This window comes from Haplochromis burtoni, unplaced genomic scaffold, assembly GCF_018398535.1.
Source record: "Haplochromis burtoni strain Fernald_Lab_line unplaced genomic scaffold, NCSU_Asbu1 Contig_15, whole genome shotgun sequence".
Taxonomy (NCBI): domain Eukaryota; kingdom Metazoa; phylum Chordata; class Actinopteri; order Cichliformes; family Cichlidae; genus Haplochromis; species Haplochromis burtoni.
In genome coordinates, this window is record NW_024582376.1 from 354,251 (window position 1) to 372,908 (window position 18,658).

Below are 18,658 nucleotides of genomic sequence, written 5' to 3' on the forward strand. Positions count from 1 at the left end.
GAAGCTCCCATAAAGCCTGCAGTAAATGGCTCTAATCCGGTAATAAATGGCTGTGTCCTACAGACAAGGGTGTGAGGCTGCTGCAGCCACGGCTTTATCAGATGGAATAGTATTGGCACACACACAAATGCGCGCACACACACACACAGACACACACATTCACAGATGTAATGGAACCTGCATAGATGTGTGTAAGCATGCATGCCCCCCCCCCCCTTTTCTGCTTCTCTCTCACACACACACTTATTCATGCTGCTTCAGATGGAATCACACCTTCTTCAATTGTGCCGCTTTTATGGATGCCATGCAAGAGCAGTGCCATTATTGCCTTTAAATGATTAGAGATGCGACTATGATGCATTATGATGATAGGATCATATAGAGCTGTATGAGCTGTTACGCTGCTGCCTGCTGGGATAGACTGTAACTGAATGAAGGAGCTGGGAGGGACACGGGGAATAAGAAGTATAGTAATGTGACCTTTGGAGATAGTTGGAGTTCACCTGTTTTTAATCAGCAAATACAATTGATTTTTATCTCCTCCTGGTTTTATTTGTGTAGCACTGTAGTCACTTGATCCTCCGAGACAGGACTTAAATGTGTGTGTGTATGTGTGCGCGAGCATGTTGGAGGGATGGCAGGTGGGGCTGTCTTACATCCTCTCATTCCTTGTTCAGTTGTAACCCAGAGCGGCACTTTCATTTTCCCGTCATAACATATATTGATTTTTTTTTCAGTGCACTTGTGTGTGTGTGTGTGTGTGTCTGTGTGTATTTGTAGGCGTGTGCTCGCTCACGTATAGTTATTTTTGCACAAAGCGTCTGGTTTTGATCGGTTTGTGTGTGCTTCTCTTCAGGTGGAGCTGACTGGCAGCAGTGTGTTCGACTACATCCACCCAGCGGACCACGTCGAGATGGCGGAGCGGCTGGGAATCAGGCCACATCTACGGGCCGAGGCCGGCTGTCACACAGCCCCTGAGAGCGCTTCCAGCTCTGCGTCCACCTCCTCCTTAGCTGGTACCCCTGAACCCGGTACTGTCATGGCAAGAAAGCAGAAAGAAATATAACAAATACATAATATGATTTTCAACAATTCACTGTGCTCAAATGGCATTATTAAGACAAAAGTCAAAAAAAATATTCTTGAAACAGCTAATGTTATTTTCTCATCCCCAGCAGCTCCATCCAGTCCTCATTCTCCTGCCGACGATCCACCCGAGCGTGGCTTTTTTATCCGCATGAAGTCCACGCTCACCAAAAGAGGCCTGCATGTCAAGTCTTCTGGATACAAGGTATGAGAGGAAATGCGCCACCATAATTTGAGAACATATTATGCATTCCTTAGCTTACTTGCATGTGTTCGGAATAAAATAACAATTTGGGTTTGTGCTGCTGGTGTTTCACACACACGCACAAGGTGGTCATTGCCAGTATATTTTATGGCTGTGCCCTTATTTCGCTCTGAACCGCTCCACGTATCACAGTTTACTGCGCTCACTGCTAATATGTCCAAGTTTATTACATATTGATAAATGCTATATTTTCTAAATCAGTGCATCAAACAGCTCTGATTCCACCTGATCTTTATTTAGTAATCCTCTTATAGACTGGCTTGTGCGTATGAGTGCGTAAGAAAGACTTTGTGCTTGTCAGGTAATCCACGTGACGGGACGAATCCGCTGCCGCCCCGCTCTCGTCCCGGGCTCCACCCGATCAGTGCGTCGACCGATGGGTTTGGTTGCGCTGGCGCACACTCTCCCGCCCTCCACGCTTAATGAAGTCCGCATGGAGAGCCACATGTTTGTGTTCCGAGTGAACATGGACCTACAGGTTACATACTGTGAGAACAGGTAATCCATCTATTGTTTTGCCTTTTGGGAGTCGCTCTATCTTTCATGTTTTTTCATGAGGAGCTGGCAGAGCACCCAGCCAGTTGGTGGTGTTAGCACACACATCTGCTTCTGTTTGGCTGACAAATGTGTGTGTGTGTGTTTTTTGTTTGTTTGTTTGTTTTTCTTCCTCCAATGCTCTACAGGATCTCTGAGTATATGGATCTGACTCCAGCAGAGGTAGTGGGACATACCTGTTACCATTTCATCCATGTAGAAGACCTGGAGAACCTCCGGCAGAGCCACGAGGACTGTGAGTCACATACATATGGATACGTATAATATATGACGTTCATCCCCATCCCTCTCTTTCTTCAAGTATCTGAACTTGGCAGAGCTGCTACAAGAGCCTGTTGAAATCTCCTCCTGTACTGTTGTTAGAGGCGCCCTCTGCTGCCACCTTCATGAACTGTCAAACCATTAACAGGTTTCTTTTCTTCCCATCTTTGCTCCTCAGTGCTAAGAAAAGGCCAGGTAGTGACTGGTTATTATCGCTGGCTCCAGAGGAGAGGAGGGTACCTGTGGATCCAGTCCACTGCCACTGTGTCCATCAACCACAAAGCCCCCCACGAACGCAACGTTATCTGGGTTAACTACGTCCTGAGGTCAGTAGAACCTGAGCAAAGCTGAAACCGCCGTTTCTCCACGAGTGCTGTTAGGAAGTCATTTTATGTATGCAGGCATCACACTGTGTACAGAGACCCTTTGAAGGGATAGCTGATGAAATGTAGAGGGATTATTGGGATAGGGAGGTTCATTTATTCCAGCATGTGAGAAAACTGGTAAGGATACACACGAAACAAGGAGATCAAAGCAGCAAACCACTGCCTAATTAATGTAATGGTTATTTTTGATTTTATTATAAATCTTGAAAGATTGGCTAAAATATCATTAAATTCTTCTTATTCTTTTAATAGATTTTTAGATTAGTTTGAATTTGCTAATGTTTCTGACAGTTTCTATGCGTCACGACCAACATACAGTAAAATTTGCGGCTTCAAAAAGCCGTACTTTTTCTTTCAAAATGTTCCTCATTCGACAGTCAAATGTTTATTTTATCTTGTATTTTAAATAGTAATTAGTAAAAGTTATCACTTTTTCATACCTTTTACAGTTCGGGTTTTTTCATCCTGCATAATGTTCCTTTATGCATTATTCTATTGTTATTTAACGCTATTATTCTGAATAAGCAGACACCCTGTTACAGAAAGCTCCAAATCAGATTAAGAAAATTTTGAAAAACCTTGCACCTTGATTTCTTTTTAAATATAAATTACCTTTTAAGTGTCGTATTACCTTTGTTTAAGGCTTTGGTGTGTTTACCACGGAGCGAGCGCGAGAGAACACAACAGAACGCGCGCATAGCAGCAGAGCAGTCAGACAAAAACAAGAGGAGTAGGCTGAATTTCAATGCTAATTGGACTGAAGCTATATAATTACAACAAATGGATGTCAGAATTTTGGGGCTGAATGGTGTTTTAGTTAATTAGTGCTGTAATTACAAGAGCTCATTAACTTCTCCAACAGCCTCCTCCTTGTCTGAGCTTAACTGTGTATAGGTGGGCTGCTGAGTGGAGCATTTGTGTGTGTGTGTGTGTGTGCATCTGCGTGTGTTTCGGGGGGTGCGGTCTGCCTGTGTGTCTGTTTGCATGTGTCAGTGTTTGTGCATGTGTGATAAGGGCTGTTGGAAGGAGTGAGTGTGTGTTAGATGGAGGTTAGAAGGGTGTGAGGCAGTTTGGCTATTGGAGGTAGTTATTAGGCTGATTATATGTTGTTTCCATCTCTAAGTATTCACTTAAATCAGCATGGCATTCCTGTTTTTTTTAAGTGTAAGTGGCTTTAAGTGGTAGATGATTTGTGTATACATCCAGCTTTTCACTCTCTCCCTTTCTCTTTTTTCCCATTTTTTTACATCTATCCATCCAGTCGAACAGAGCTGCCCGACACTCCCCTGGATCTGCTGCAGCTACCAGAGAGCATAAGAGCAGAGCGACTTCGAATCAGCTCGTCCCCGACCGATGGCTCCACACAGGCCCGAGGTACCACACTACGTACATTGCTACCTTACTGTGACGTCCCATTGATGCACTCGCCCGTGCCTCATCGTGTCATAAAAATCTCCTTCCTCCTCAGGCTCGCAACCTGTGAAGAGCTCAGTGGGGAAAAGCGACCCTGACACTAAAGGCAGAGACAAATTCACCACCACGGCCATTCAATCAGAGGACAGGAGGAAGCGCCTGCTGAGGTCTGACCCGGAGGGCGCACCTCCCGAAACCCGTCGCAGACTGGAGGAGCTCCGTCACACGGAGGAGAGTGTCTCTGCCTCCTCAGACCTGGCGAGCGAAAGCGAAGGGGAAGAGGAAGATGAAACCGAGTGGGACCAGGGAGGCGACAGCGACAGATTGAAACGGGAAGACAGCGGAGGAGGAGGTAAACAGAGCAGAGGAGGAGACACCCCGACGAGAGGGGAGAGGGGAGGGAGGGTGCACAATGGCCGGGCTGTGATCCAGCAGCTGAAAAGTGTAGTGACTCCATCTCCCCTGCCCGGCAGCCCAGGCATCAAGACTGAGCATGAAGCCCTGACCACCGGGGGGCGCTGGGGATCACACACTCAAACTTCCACCTCCCACACACACACCACTCAGCCCCAGCCCTCGCATGCACACACGCCGTCCAGCAGCCTCAATGGTGACAGCCCCACCACCCCGATCCCGGACTCCTCTTCCAGCAGCGAAGCTCCACCGAAGGGTTTGTTCACTCCCCCATCCCCAGCTTTGTCCCCCGCCATGCCCGTGTCCTCCCCGTTGCCCCGCGAGGACAGGGCTGTGTCGGCGGGGGTGGTCAGCCGGAGCAGTGGCGGTAGTGGTGGTGTAGGTAACGGTCCTGACTTTGAGCTGCTTCAGAGACTGGCTGCTGGAAGTGCAGCGGGCCGGGTCCTCTTCCACCCCCTTGCCCTCGGCCCGCAGGGCCCTCAGAGCCTCTATGCCCCAAGCACTATCCGCTACGCTCCACCTGAGCTCCCCCCTTCCCACCACCACAGCACAGGACACAGTGATGGCCTGCAGCTACGCTCGGACCACCACAAGGGACCCCCACCGGCCTTCTTCCCCCACCTACAGCGGCTGGCCGGCCTTCCACCCTTCAGTGGTTTCTCCCCATCTGACAGCCCCTTCTCCTCTAGCCTGCCCTTCTGTATGAATGGACTGAGGGGGGCTGCGGGCACAGAGGAGGACTGAGTCTCAGAGGGGAGGATGTGAGAGGAGAAAATAAACTGAAGGAGAGAGCGGAGTGACAGGACGGAAAGAGAGACATTGAAAAGGGCAGGAGAGACAGAAGTGGCAGTAGATTAAACCTCTGAGGACGTTACTAATTGGACAATGAGTTGAATAACTGCAATCTAAAGTGTGTGACAAGCCGCTGCCATAGGATTTTATCATGTCAGCCTGTTGTGTACGAGTGACAGTGACTCTCAGAGAAACGGGGACATGGAAACTTTTGACTGGTTGTCCCTCAAGACTTTTCATCTTCGCGACAACAACGAACTCTGCTCTGTGACTTTCTCTAGATGACTGTGTTGATTTATGTGTCTCTTCCACTCAGAGAAGCCATATTGTACATAGAGAGAAAACCATGACGACCCTCAGCTCACATCCTCACCGTCAATGTCCGTCACCGCACATTAACCCAATTAACCCTAAAACCAGTAGGAAGAGATGGGCACTCGTCTGTAGGAATAAAAATGACTTTGGAATATAAATTTTTATTATTGCAGTATTATACAAATCATCTCTTTCAGTGGGCTCCGGGTGACAGTTTGATTATAGGGTTTCAACTTAAAATAGGTGGAGACAGCTTTTTGGTGTTTTGTATCGATACTTAAAATAATAATATAAAACAATAATATTGAAAAAAAGATCCAAGTATTCATCGATTCAGCCATACTAAAAGCACACTTTTGGGACAAAAGTATGATTAAAGTAGTCCCAGACATTCCATTATATATAAGGGAAGGAAATGCAATGCAGACAGGAAGCTACTTGTATTGTTTAATTATAGGAAGGCGATTTGTTTAACTGATTATGACTTCTAGTGTATCATGACAATGTACAATGCTGCAGTTGTGTTTGTGTATGAAAGCCATATTCTTGTTTGTTTTTAGGTTTATATTGTTTTTCTTCACCAGGTGAAACCGATTGGGAAATTGTTTAAAATACGACTGTTTTAGTGGATGAAAAAAAATGTGAAAATGCTTTAGGAGGGGAAATGTGCTGGACAGAAGTGTTTTTATCATTTAAACATGGTTTTTTTTTTGGTTTTTTTTTTCTGAGCACTTACCGAAATTTGTTCTGGTGTGAACTCTAAAGCACTTCACGGTTCGGCGTGTGATCCTGTTAAAACAGAAAACAATGCAAGAGCGGCCGCTAATATCATAGCCTGAGCACGGTATGTGGAGTGGGGGTGGGGGGTGGGGGATATAAATGCTCATTTAGAAAGGCAGGTAAATAAACAAGACCACATGTGGTCATTAAAATGTGACCGTCGGAGGTCGATAAAACAAAACAGAATTGTTCTGATATTGGTTTCAGTTCAAGCGAGTCAACTGGAGATAAAGTTTTAAATTAAAAAGTGGGGATATGAAACACTTTAAATTTCAGTTTCATAGCAATTGATTGGAGCTCCTCTCAGGAAAAACAAAACACTTTTGACTTGGAAAAAATGAAACAACTAAAACAAAATTATACATATATGTGTAAGAAAATCACAACTAAAATAATAAAGAAGAAGGAGAATTCATAAATAATAACATTTGGAAATTTCACCCGGCCAAACTCATCAGGAAAAAGAAGTGAGAAGAATAAAATTTAACCACGATATGCAGTGATATAAGCTGTGAGAGAGATACGTTAAAAACAGTCTAGCACTTTGTAATAAGGTCGTCTGATCTGCCATGTTAGCCAAATACATGTAAATTTATATATACAGCAATTTGTTGAAAGCCAGGCCTTCTGGCACTATTTTCTTTTTCCTTCTTCTAAATTGAGATTATGATCGACAGCCTGATCTGAGGGTTCGCTTTATGGAACCGCTCATATCGTCACGTCTGACAGAGGCGGGGTGGGGCTGGGTGGGGGTTTAAAAAAAAGACGGGGCGGGGGAAAGGGCGCGCTACACACCCATACTACAAATATGTGTCAGCGCACATATGCTCGGGTGTTTACTGGTATAATAAGTGTGTGTGTGTGTGTTTGAATGCGGGCGTGTTCGCCTGTTAAAAGTGTGTGAGTGAGTTTGGATTTTGTTTTGTTTTTGGGTTTTTCTGTTGTTGTTGAATTAAACGGCTAACCCCTCGCCCATCACTGTGAATCTAACATTATTCTCCCATCTTTGTGAATACTCCACCCACTCGTCAAATAAAATGAACAAATGTAAAAATAATAACAGTGATACAGATGATGATGATGATAACAATAAAATATTCCAGTAGAGGAGCACAACTCAATGTCGGTTGTTTCTTTCTTGCTTTTGCAGGCGTGGAGAGTAAGCAGTTGTGATATCTGAATTTTTAAATGTGTTGATGCTTTCGATTTCTACATATAGCTCCTTGAGATTTCATGTGATTTAAATAGAATTTTTTCTGCACTCACATTTGTTAATTCTTTTCATTTAACATGCATATTCTGAGTACTTAGAAGACAGACAGACAGACAGACAGACAGACGATAGACAGACAGACAGACAGACAGACAGACAGACAGACAGATAGAAGATAGATAGATAGATAGATAGATAGATAGATAGATAGATAGATAGATAGATGCAGGTCAGACTAGACATCACTTGAGTGTTAGTTGCTTTGAAATAAACCCAGAAGCGCAGAGTCTCTCACTTATAGGTGTTCATGCATTACCACGTGTGTGTGTACATTGGCCGTTTGCTTGCATGTCTGTCTGTGTGTGTGTGTGCGTGCATTTCCGTGAATTTGTGTGTGTTGTCTGAAGCAGCCCCAGGGAGGGGCTCTGACATTGAAGACGGGTTAAATCCTGTTTTACATTCAAGTGGCAGGCCCTAGTTCATTAGAGTGAGGATCATTCCTCCTCAAGACCAAAGGAAGCGCATACTAAACAAGAGCAGTTGTTGGGGAGAAAATGCCATTGTACGTGCAAAACCATATGTACTGTATAAGTGGGTGTGTGTGTGTGTGCGTGTGTGCTGATGTGCCGTGAATTGAGTTACAAAATAACCTTTCTTCTTTATCTCTTCTTTTCTATGGAGTAACATCTTTATAGAGGGAAGTAAAGGTGCGGCTTCTGCAGATTAAATCAATCACCGTGGGTTATTTGTGTGTGTGTGTGTGTGTGTGTGTGTGTGTGTGTGTGTGTGTGTGTGTGTGTGTGTGGCGGTGGCATTTCTCCTGACTGTCTTCTTCTCAGCCTGTCACTGAGCCACCCGTACGCCCTCTCTGTCACTAACTTTGATGGCTTATCTTACCCCTTGAATTAGAGTCGTGCTCCTTGGGGAAATACCTTACCACATGTAAATGGATTTGAAAAAAAAAAGTACAAATATGGAAAGGAATAATAGCGTGAAGGACGGAGGGAGACAGCCAGACAGTTTCCATCTGACATGGGCTCACTACATTTCTCAGGCTCTTTTTCCCTGATTCTTTTCTACCTCTATGATTTTCATCTTTGTCATTGTTTCCCAACAATCACCCCTTTCTCCTCTCAGCCAGGAGAAGGCCAATCCATACTTAATGCAGTTCTTGAGGCAGATCCTTTGATCCGTACGCATGGCATTTAACACCTGAAAGCAGATGAGCACTCGGCGCTCAAAATAAGCAGAGGTTAAGACTCCAACTTTCGATGCTGAGAGCGTAGATGTGAAGCTGAGGTTTGGAGATGTATGAGGCCAGACCTGGACTTTGGGGTATGTTGTGCTGGCGTTATGGTTCCTATAGCTGCTCTGGGTCTGGCGTAGATGGTGTTTATCAGTGAGGGCGCGTCTCCTGCCTCTGGGCGCACTGCCCTTTAGACGCGCCAGGCCTCAGGAGCCTCCTGCATGCCAAACAGACCTGTGCAGTCAGATGCAGCCACGGAGGAGCAAAACGGAGAAGAGGTGGGAGGGGAGGAGTAGGGAACGTGAGGAGGAGACCAGAAAGAAAGGACTTGAGGGTGAAAGGGTAGAAGAGGATCTGAGGAAGAGAGCTGAAAGGGGCTCAGGGAGGAGGAGGTGGTTGTGTGTGTGTGTGTGTGTGTGTGTGGGTGTGTGTGTGTGTGTGTGTGTGTGTGTGTGTTCGTCACACTGCTGCAGTAGCCATCTAGCCTATTCGCACCCTGCATGTGAAACACAACTGCTCCAAAACGCCATGGGAATCTGCAAAGGAGAGGTGGGAGGGAAGGAGAGGACAGCCGGAGTGAAGAAGGAGAGGAGAGGAGGAGAGGGTGACTCCGAGGTGAGTCTCAACAGCAACACTGTGTGTCGATAGCTGGGAGATATCACAGACCTTCGCCCTAACCCAGTCAGAGATAGTAATCACAGACAAAGCCCCCCCATGACTAACACCCCCCACCACACACACAACCACACACACAACCACATGCTGCCCGTTTGAGTTCAGATATTCACACATGCTCGCCGATGAGCAGCTCGTTATAAAAATTATTCATGTACAGCATGAATAGACGTCTATGTGTGCACGGACAGTTTTTACATCTTTTGACTCCTGCTGCAGGGAGCCTTAACTACAAACTCTGACAGCACGTATACATTATACTGGGCGCTGTCTGCATGAACCAAAAAAAAAAAATTAAAAAGCAATATACACGTTGAGATTTATGTGGTTTGATAATTTGCTTCAGCTGAAGGTTTTTGATTTCTTAAGATGCAGGAGAGAGATGTTTACACATCTCCCCTTCTCATGTATGTCCGCAAGTATTTATTCACAGTATGTGTGTGCTCTCCATATTAGTGATTTTTTTAAATGGCCCCAGCTGTTAATCCTGAAGTCACTGAGAACATGCCCTTCGGGGGATTTATAATTGATCAGTTTCATCACATTTTATGAGATAATCCGTCTATTATGAAACTCTCCGTAGAGTTCGGTCAAAAACACCAACAACAAACATATCTGAGGTCTCATTCGATGGGTCATTAAAGAATACGCACTGATGTAACTCGACAGATTTCTTCTTGCTTTATTACTGTATATACAGTAGAGTGCACAGGAAGTCGTGCATTAAAAAAAAAAGTAAACAATGTTGAACCCCATCTCCACATCTGCATTCAAACTCTTTAATGATCAACAACCCTTCACATCCATTAAATAAGCAATCATAGTGATTATAGTGTGGAATTCACTCAGAAACATGGCTACAGCAATACAGAGTGTGTGTAAATAATCACAGGAAAGCCTGTGGAAAAATAGGCTTTGCTTCTAAAACTGTAGTTACTAAAGTTTCAAACTAAAGCGACAGAAGTGCTATTACCCTTCGAAAACAAAATAATAATGAAAAAAGAAAAAAAAAAAAAAGCTGGAAAAAAACAAATTAAAAGCCCTCAGAGATTTTTGATCAAAACAAAGTTACAGACCTGAAACACACACTCCGCAGTCCTCCTCGTAGGTCTCGCAGTTTATCACATCCAGCTTGTTTTAGTTCCACGCTTTCAAGAAAACTTCAAGTAGTCATTCACAGTTAATTATACTGAATAAGACAAACAGCACCCAACAACAGTTGGCTGTGAATGAGGATTAAAATGATATAGGGCAGCAAAGAGTGAACTTGAAGAAATAACGTGGCGTTCTCGGCGAGTCTTTGCAGAATGTAAAAAGAAAAAGAAAACAATTCAGACTGATGACGTAAGAGACTCAGCTCTGGCTACATGTAGTTATAACAAAACTTACAAAATGTTGATTTATTTTCGAAGGTAGTTAAACTACCCAATTACCAGCATGTTTCACAAATTTCTTCGACCAGTTTTCAAAAAGGTCTTAAAAGTCTTTCCCCACATTAATATTCATCTTGATAACAACAGATAATAAGATCGTATCTACAGACTCACACACGGCCTGCATATGTAGGCTGCTTATACACGCACATGTACACAAAATCCACACACATACAAACAAGGGAAACCCTGAATTGGAGCAGCACACATGCACAGCTTTCCACTCTGCATTCCTGGAAGACCTCTACTTGTTTTGCCCCTTGCCGTCACTGTCCTCACTGTCGCGGGGGCCACGGTAACCCCGGTGTTCGCGCCTCTCCCGGCACTCTCGGCACTCCTCTTCATCCTCTCCCTCCTCTCCCTCGTGGATGATCTCCACCTCTAATCGTCCGATGTAGAGCGATACAGCGCAGAGCCAGAAGAGGGCGACGCTGCCCACCACGGCTCCTTGGAACAGCAGTGCTGGCACAGACAGCAGCATCATCCTCCGCAAGGCAAAGAGGCTGCCAATATACGAGGCACCGCCAAACGACACGCACACACCTCCCAGGATAAAGAAGGCTGAGGAAAAACAGATTGACATGGTATTATTGTAGAAACCCAATTAATTTCCTCATAAGTCACTGTAATTAAAGCTGGCATGGAGGCAGGTTGAATCGACTTTTCCTTTTAATTATTTAGATTAAAATAAAAGATTAAGTGGAAGATTTTCTGGCATCAAACTTATTTCAGAAGTTATACAAACCGTTCCCGTGATTTAGCATTGAGAATACATCAAGTAGGTCAGCAGCTTTTATTTTGACATAAATAATACCGCGTTCCTTCGATTTACTGCTGTGGCTCGAAAGTTTTGTTTTCAGACAGTTTTCAAATATTCATGCCCATCAGCTGTCAATTAATATTGATTCCATGAAGGTCTTCTTTAATAAAATTTTAAGGGCCTAATCTCACGTGTCAGGTAATGATGATGTTGGTTACAACAAGATATCAAGGATTTTGACTCTGTTTCAAGTCAATTGCAGGAATCCTTGTGAAATTATTCATATTAAAAGTGCAGCAAGTGCCCATTACAAAGTTTTCTACTTCACAAAAACAGCAGACGTATGTTTACATTTTTAGATAAAAAATATCTCCTAGAGAGAAACAGAGTTTAAAAATCCTCTTGATCTTAAATTTAGAGCTGCATCGACCGTTTGTTACTTTATTTAAATTTTAAGCGTATTTTACAAACAGGCTTAGGCTTAAATTGTCTGGTTTTCAGCTCTTCTGCACATATAACTTTCCCGTACCATATCCTGCTTCTCGTCCCACATCGCTTTGGACGAATGCGATGACTCCGATCCCGGTCGCCAGCAGACCGTTCCTGAACCACGAGAGGAAGCCTGCAGAATGATCAAAGGCAGAAATAAACAACTGACACGTTACAGATAACCAAAATCAATCATGCTGTTTACTGTAGCTGCATACCACAGCCTAATTACTGCCCTTTAATCTGCATCAGTTTAACGACACCAGATCCTGATGTTTAAAAAAAGAAAATGATGTTTAAACAACATATTTGTGATAAAAATGGTGGCTTGCTCAGATTATAATAACTTAATATTCAGAAACAAATGCTTTTAACTCTTGGTTTAAACTTGAGTTCTGTCCCACAGTGGAGACAGAAGAGATGGACGTCCTCGCAGCTCTTCCTTACAGCAGGAACCAAACACAGTTTGCAAAAAACACACTGAGTCCTGACATGAGGTGAAACCGGACAAAGCAAACAAACTGTGTGTGTGAGCAGGGGGCATAAACAAAGACTAATTTAATAAGGACACCAAATTCTTAACGGAAGTGTGACAACTAATGAGGTCTCATACACCAGACATGCAGTAAACCCAAACCCCATGAAGGATACGATGCTCTAACTGTTCAGAGAGGTGCTGATTCAACTATATGATAATTTTGTAGGGTGTAGTTTGGGGTGCTAATGAGCTGCTGTGTGCAGATATAAACAAAATAACAGAAATGTAATAAAGTATAGAGCCATGCAGTTTAAAAGGAACACAAACTGAAGCTGAATCAGCACTTAATGAAGCCCGGGTGTATTACAGGACTGTTGTATTTAGACTCGGTATAGTGACAATTATTTTAACTTAGTGGATTCTCATAAGCAAGGACATGACTGCACTGACATTAGGGCAAACGATTATTTTGATAGTCGACTAGTCACCGATTATTTTTGCGATTAGTCGACTAATCAGATCATGCATCCATTGGAGGTAAAACGTACAGCTTAAAGCATACGTTTTACGTATATAAGAGCAGATGCATAATAATAATGCATCTGCTCTTATATAACTATCATTAGCTTAAAGCTTTAAGTGTTTAAGATATGTGCTAACTAAAAATAAAGACAAGATGATTGTCAGATTGTTTCGGTGAAGTTTAATAAACTCCTTGCTATCTATAATATAACGGGACACTGGAGTATATTCTCGAGCATCTCACACTTCTGATAATCAGCTGTCTGCTTGACGTTTATTCAGCTGTGTAAAAACTATAACTTTAATCTCAGCCAAACCGATTTACTCAGGAACAAATAAAATACTAAAAAAAGCCAAACAATAACATTTTAAGTTATCTAAGTGACTTATATATCATGTTTAACCTGAGTAGCGAAAGACGGCGGTGGGTTTGAAAACGATTTGCCGGGAGTCCGGTGTTCTCACGGCTCTAGTGAGCCTTGCCCCCGGCTAGCTATCGAGCTAGTGGGTAACAGACGTCTCCGAAAACGTCGGAGCGCTTTTGAAAATATGTGGTGTCCTGATAAACTGAGCAGATATTTGAGGTTTACACAGCTACATTCTCGCCTGAAAATATGTTAAACGTTTATTTTGTGACCCAGAAAGAATAATAAGAGTAATATTAAAACTAACTAGCTGCCGCCATTGTTGGAAACTGAGCTGGGCCGCGCTATGAATTCTGGGACACAGCTGCTTCTTCTTCTTCGGGGTTTAACGGCAGCTGGCATCCTTGTACATGCAGTGCTGCCATCTTCTGTTTCAGTCCGTTATTACACTCTTAAATCCTGCTACTTATTCCTGCGTCTTTTGTGATCTTACAAAGCTTCAAACGACGCGTCGACTATTAAATCAGTCGTCGACGATTTTGATAGTCGACGTAATCGTGACTAGTCGACTAATCGTGGCAGCCCTAACTGACATACTGCATAATGTCACCAGGCTTAGAAGTGGACCGGTTATGCATTTTCCTTTGACTGTGTCACATGCTCTGTATACATTCATGTGGAAAAGAGCATTTCCAGGGCCTCAGAAAAAAATGAGCACATCCTTATTACCGCCACGAGAATTAAGAGCGCAAGCAGCAGCCAGGTGCTGCTAATCAAATGCACTTAACTGATCACCAGCAAATATGTGCACACCTTTAAAAGCAGAGGTTTAGGCAGTTTGCTGGTGTGGAGCGTTCAGGCGTGTGTAAACACGATGCCATAATCTTTACAGCAGTGAACAGATTTATTCTGAGCAAATGCAAAAACCCAAGTGCTACATATGCCAGACTCTACAGGCCTCGGTTAGCATGTTAAATGCTCCCACCCGCCTAACATCTGAAGGAGAGGACAATTATCCCAGGCACAGCAGAAAATATACAACTTTAAAACCAAAAAGGCAAAAAAAAGAAAGCCAGACCTCAACCTGATTGGACCTGTGCTGGGAAAAAGAGAGCTGTACATAAACGAATGCCTGTAAACTTGAATTTACTCAAGTAACACTGTAAAGGCGAGTAAACCAAAATTCCTCCAGTGATGTGAGAGACTGATAAAGTCACACAGATGGTGATTCCTTAAAGTTTTCCTATAAGCTCCTGAATCAGAGAGTGTACATAGTTTTTCACAGACCTGTAAGCTGTTGTGGCTCCAAGGTTATAAACATGTTTGCCTAAGACGTGAAGGGTTTGAACTTGGAGCAAACACAAACGAAGCCCCAATGGAATTCACAAGCTAGTGTACTCCTAGTCTGGATAAAGTTGCAGGAAGAAGAACATTTGGTGTAAAATCTGTGCCAAATCAAATATGCAGATCCATCCTCTGTGGCGACCTCTTGGGAAATAAGGGAGCAGCTGAAAATACCTGCGCTCCATGTGCACTGTCTCTTGTGACAGTGGAGGTTCATGTTTAACACGGCCAAAATTTCAAGTATTAAGGTCACTGTATTGTGCCTGTGTATACTGCTCTAAAGGCTTGGTTTCAGTCAGTTTTCTAGTCTGACCTCTGCATGAAGAGCACAGCAGCTCGACCCACCTGCAGCCTCCAAACTTTCTGTCTGCACAGAGCACGAAAGTACGAAAGAAAGCTGGCTTAAAGGGACAAAAAGGAAATTAAAGATGTTCTTCTTTTTTTGTAATTAGCCAGATGTAAGCATTAGAAATGTCCACTTTAATTATTACATGCATTTTTGATTTGCCAGTTAATTGTTTCAACTTAAATGTAATCTCTGTTAAATACTAACCATATACTGGAGAACATACTGACCTACCAGCCTATATTTTAACTCTCTTCTAAAGATTATTCGTGCAAGACATTTTTCAGGTGCCACTGTAGATACAGGTTGGATTTCGGGAAGATGTTTTGTGTTGTTTGAGCCCCGTCCTGCAGCAGCTGAACTGCTTTGCTATGCTCAATCTCTGAACATGACTACAAATGAACCTTAAAGTATTGCAGTACATACACTCATCATATGCATGAATGTCACTGCAATGTTGGGGCTTTTACTTATTTCTCTGAACTGTTCTTTTTCTGCGGTGGAATGATTTTACAGCACACATTTTTAATAACGTTAAAAAAAACAAAAACTGGGTGCACAAATTGTATGTATTTAGGATTTTTTTATATCCACACAGAGTCAAAACTATACCAATAGACTCAAAAGTTCTCAAAGTACTCAAAGTACTCGTAAAGTTCTATCGTATCGTATCGTATCAAGTAGATACATGTATACTCACAAATATTTGGTTAAATGTCTCTTAATAGATGCATTTGCTTGCCACCAGCAGGTTTCTTGCATAATTCTTCATGGATATTTTACCACTTTTCTTGATAGGATTGCTATGTGCCCTGGCACAGACCTGGCTTTTAAGCGTAGTCCACAAATTTTCAGTAGAGTTGAGGTCGGGGCTTCTGGAAGGCCATTCCAGAAGCCCCTGGCTATAAAACTTTTCCCCAAAAGGCATTTGGTTTGTCCATGTGGGCAGCTCCAAATTTCAGTCAAGCTTGAAGGTGGTTATTTTGGAGCAGTGGCTGCTTTCTTGGTCAGCATCCTCTCAGCCCATGGTCAGGTGAAACGGGTCTTCTGGCAGTTTCTAGTTCATGCAGACCTGAACCTCTTTGGTTCCTGGGTTGTTCCTAAACATCTTAACCAGTTGTCTCTCATGTGAGGATGAGGGTCTTCTTTAGGTCTTCATCCAAAGTTTGACAAAGTGGTGACAGATCTGAATAACCTGTGCCTACGGACAATTGTTCGATCCTGGAATCTGCAGTTCTTTAGAAATGACTTCAAGAGACTTTCCTGACTTGTGTACAAGTCTTGTAGATGTGTACATCTACAAGACTTCTTCTTAGTCTAGCTGGGTCTAGACTGGGTCTAGAGAGTATTTTAAATTCAGGGAATTTAAAATAGAAAGTAGCTCGTCCACAGAAAGACTGGTAGCTCCCCTTACGATAAGGGTTCAGATCGCGCGAACAGGTGTGAAATGTGTGTGTTTAGTTAGTTTGTTTGTTTGCTTGTTTTAATCAATTTTAAATCATGCTTTTTATTTGTTTTGGTTTCTAATGTCTCTGTAAAGCACTTTGAATCACCTTGTTGTTGAATTGTGCTATACAAATACATTTGCCTTGCCTTGCCTTAGATTTTCACTGCCTTCCTTGGACTTTTCCATTGTTCTAAATACTGGTCTGTCCAATGAGTGCTGTCAAAAAGAAACTACCAGTTACAGTAAATCACGATCACTAATGAGAAGTAAAATGTTCTTAGTCTTTTCAAACTAAAAGACACTGGCTGTCTCTATTTGAGGCTGTACATGTGCTTCTGACTCTGAAGAAAATCCTAAATAAATTCAAACCTGTTTTTCAAAGCAATTAAAGATGTGTGCTGTACAATCATTCCACCCTCGAAAAAAAGTTCAAAGAAATCATTAAAAGCCCCCCAACCCCACACACACACACACACACACACACACACACACACGACATCCACACCCGTGATAAAAGTATAACTTATTACACTTTGAGTCCGACACTGACTGACCAGAGAAGAAACATACAAAAGTTCATTTTGCTCCATGCTGCAGAAATCCTACAAGGGTTAGTATGAAAACTGGGACTGTGGAGCAGCAACGTTACCTGTTTCATGGGACTTTCTCAGCATCTGAAAATAAAAGAAGAAAATCTATTAGCAAAACTTACTCCCTCATTTGTTTACAGTTTCACGACGTTCAAAACAATTCCATCTTACTTCCTTCAGATAAGGGGAAAAGGAAAGAAAAAGCGGCTCTGCCATTAAAATTACACAAAGCTCACTACTGGCTGTAACACAACTACTGCATCATTAGGACTAAACTCACCAAAGCGTCGGCTTTGTCGAGGTCTGTGAGCTGGTACTGCTGCTGCTCCGGCCCCCGGCTCTTCCCCCACGGCCCCTTATCCGCGACCCGCTGCCGGGCTGAGCCGTGCAGTCTCCGCAGCGTGGCACCGGCGGCCGGCGGCCGGACCTGCTTCACCAGCCGGGCGTAGTGACACACGGCCTGCGGCAGCTGCCTTCTCATGAACAAAGTCAAGAAAGCCATTACATCACTAACCACTGCTAGCTAAAGTATGAGCCGAAAGAAAAAGCACAACACGACCTCCGCATGCCCTGTGAACCCTCAACCCGGAAGAGTCTCAGGTAAAGGCGCAGTAAAAGGTAGGCAGAAAGGAAACAGCGCCACCATCCGTCGGAAGACAAATATATCTATATCTACATCTTTATATATCTATAAATAAATATATATATATTTCTTTTATTTTTCTTTACCTTACTTTAATTTTCTGTTTCCGCAAGTGCTTATGTCGACATTTACCCTCAACGTCATTGAAGACGCCCTGCAACTACACATTTGCGCCACACGGGGGCGCGAGAACACAAGCCATTTCCGTTCTTCTTTATTTATTTGATTGCAAAAACTTAAACGCAATGTGAAACTAAATGCATTCACTGAATTCAGGGATTCGCGAAATCTTAATAAATTAAATCTAAATATGAAATATTTTAATATGCAGAAGAAAAACATGCTTAGATCTGAGCAGGTCTAAAAACGTCAAATGTATGGTTATGGCAGCTTATTGGGCAGCTTATTTATTTATTTATTTGGTCACATATTGAAAGAAATTTTGTGTTCATGTTTTTAAATTGTCATACAATCATGTGAAAGGAAAATATTTCACAGGACTCTGTGCAGTCCTGTGAAAAACAAAGTCCACCCTATTCTTGTTAAATTCTTTCAGTCACTGACATTTGCAGACATTTGTTTATGCACAGCTCTCTTAAGGTCCCACCACAGCATTTAACTTAGACTGAAGTTTGGACTTTGACTGGGCCGTTGCATTGATTCTTTTTGTTTTTCAGTGATTCTATTGTAGATTTGTTGCTGTTTGGGATCATTGTCCAGTTGCAAGATCCGATTCCAGCCACACTTTAGCTGTTGGACAGATCGCCTCACATCTGACTCTAGAATACTTTGGTATACAGAGGAGTTCATGATCAGCCATACTTTTTTGATCATTTTCTA

The 18,658-nt window shown here is 43.0% G+C and overlaps 2 protein-coding genes across 3 annotated transcripts in view; one reads left to right on the top strand and one right to left on the bottom strand.

Annotated features, from left to right (window-relative positions):
- Positions 1-7,382, top strand: part of npas1 (neuronal PAS domain protein 1) — a 40,742-nt gene extending 33,360 nt beyond the window's left edge. Inside the window, exons 6-12 of one of the 2 annotated variants that reach the window (XM_005915777.3) lie at positions 857-1,031; positions 1,176-1,291; positions 1,653-1,849; positions 2,035-2,141; positions 2,346-2,493; positions 3,815-3,927; positions 4,022-7,382. In XM_005915777.3, the coding sequence (XP_005915839.1) occupies positions 857-1,031; positions 1,176-1,291; positions 1,653-1,849; positions 2,035-2,141; positions 2,346-2,493; positions 3,815-3,927; positions 4,022-5,124 (1,959 nt within the window). In that variant the 3' untranslated portion in view covers positions 5,125-7,382. The remainder of the gene's footprint in view (positions 1-856; positions 1,032-1,175; positions 1,292-1,652; positions 1,850-2,034; positions 2,142-2,345; positions 2,494-3,814; positions 3,928-4,021) is intronic. The other variant, XM_005915778.3, reaches the window with a different exon arrangement.
- A 2,675-nt stretch (positions 7,383-10,057) lies between these two features.
- Positions 10,058-17,776, bottom strand: tmem160 (transmembrane protein 160). The gene is made up of 4 exons (XM_005915779.2): positions 17,456-17,776; positions 17,235-17,259; positions 12,124-12,216; positions 10,058-11,395 (listed from the first exon to the last, which is right to left on the bottom strand). Exons 1-4 carry the CDS (start codon positions 17,675-17,677, stop codon positions 11,079-11,081), a joined length of 657 nt encoding a protein of 218 aa, XP_005915841.1. The 5' UTR covers positions 17,678-17,776; the 3' UTR covers positions 10,058-11,078.
- Between the last annotated feature and the right edge of the window lie 882 nt (positions 17,777-18,658).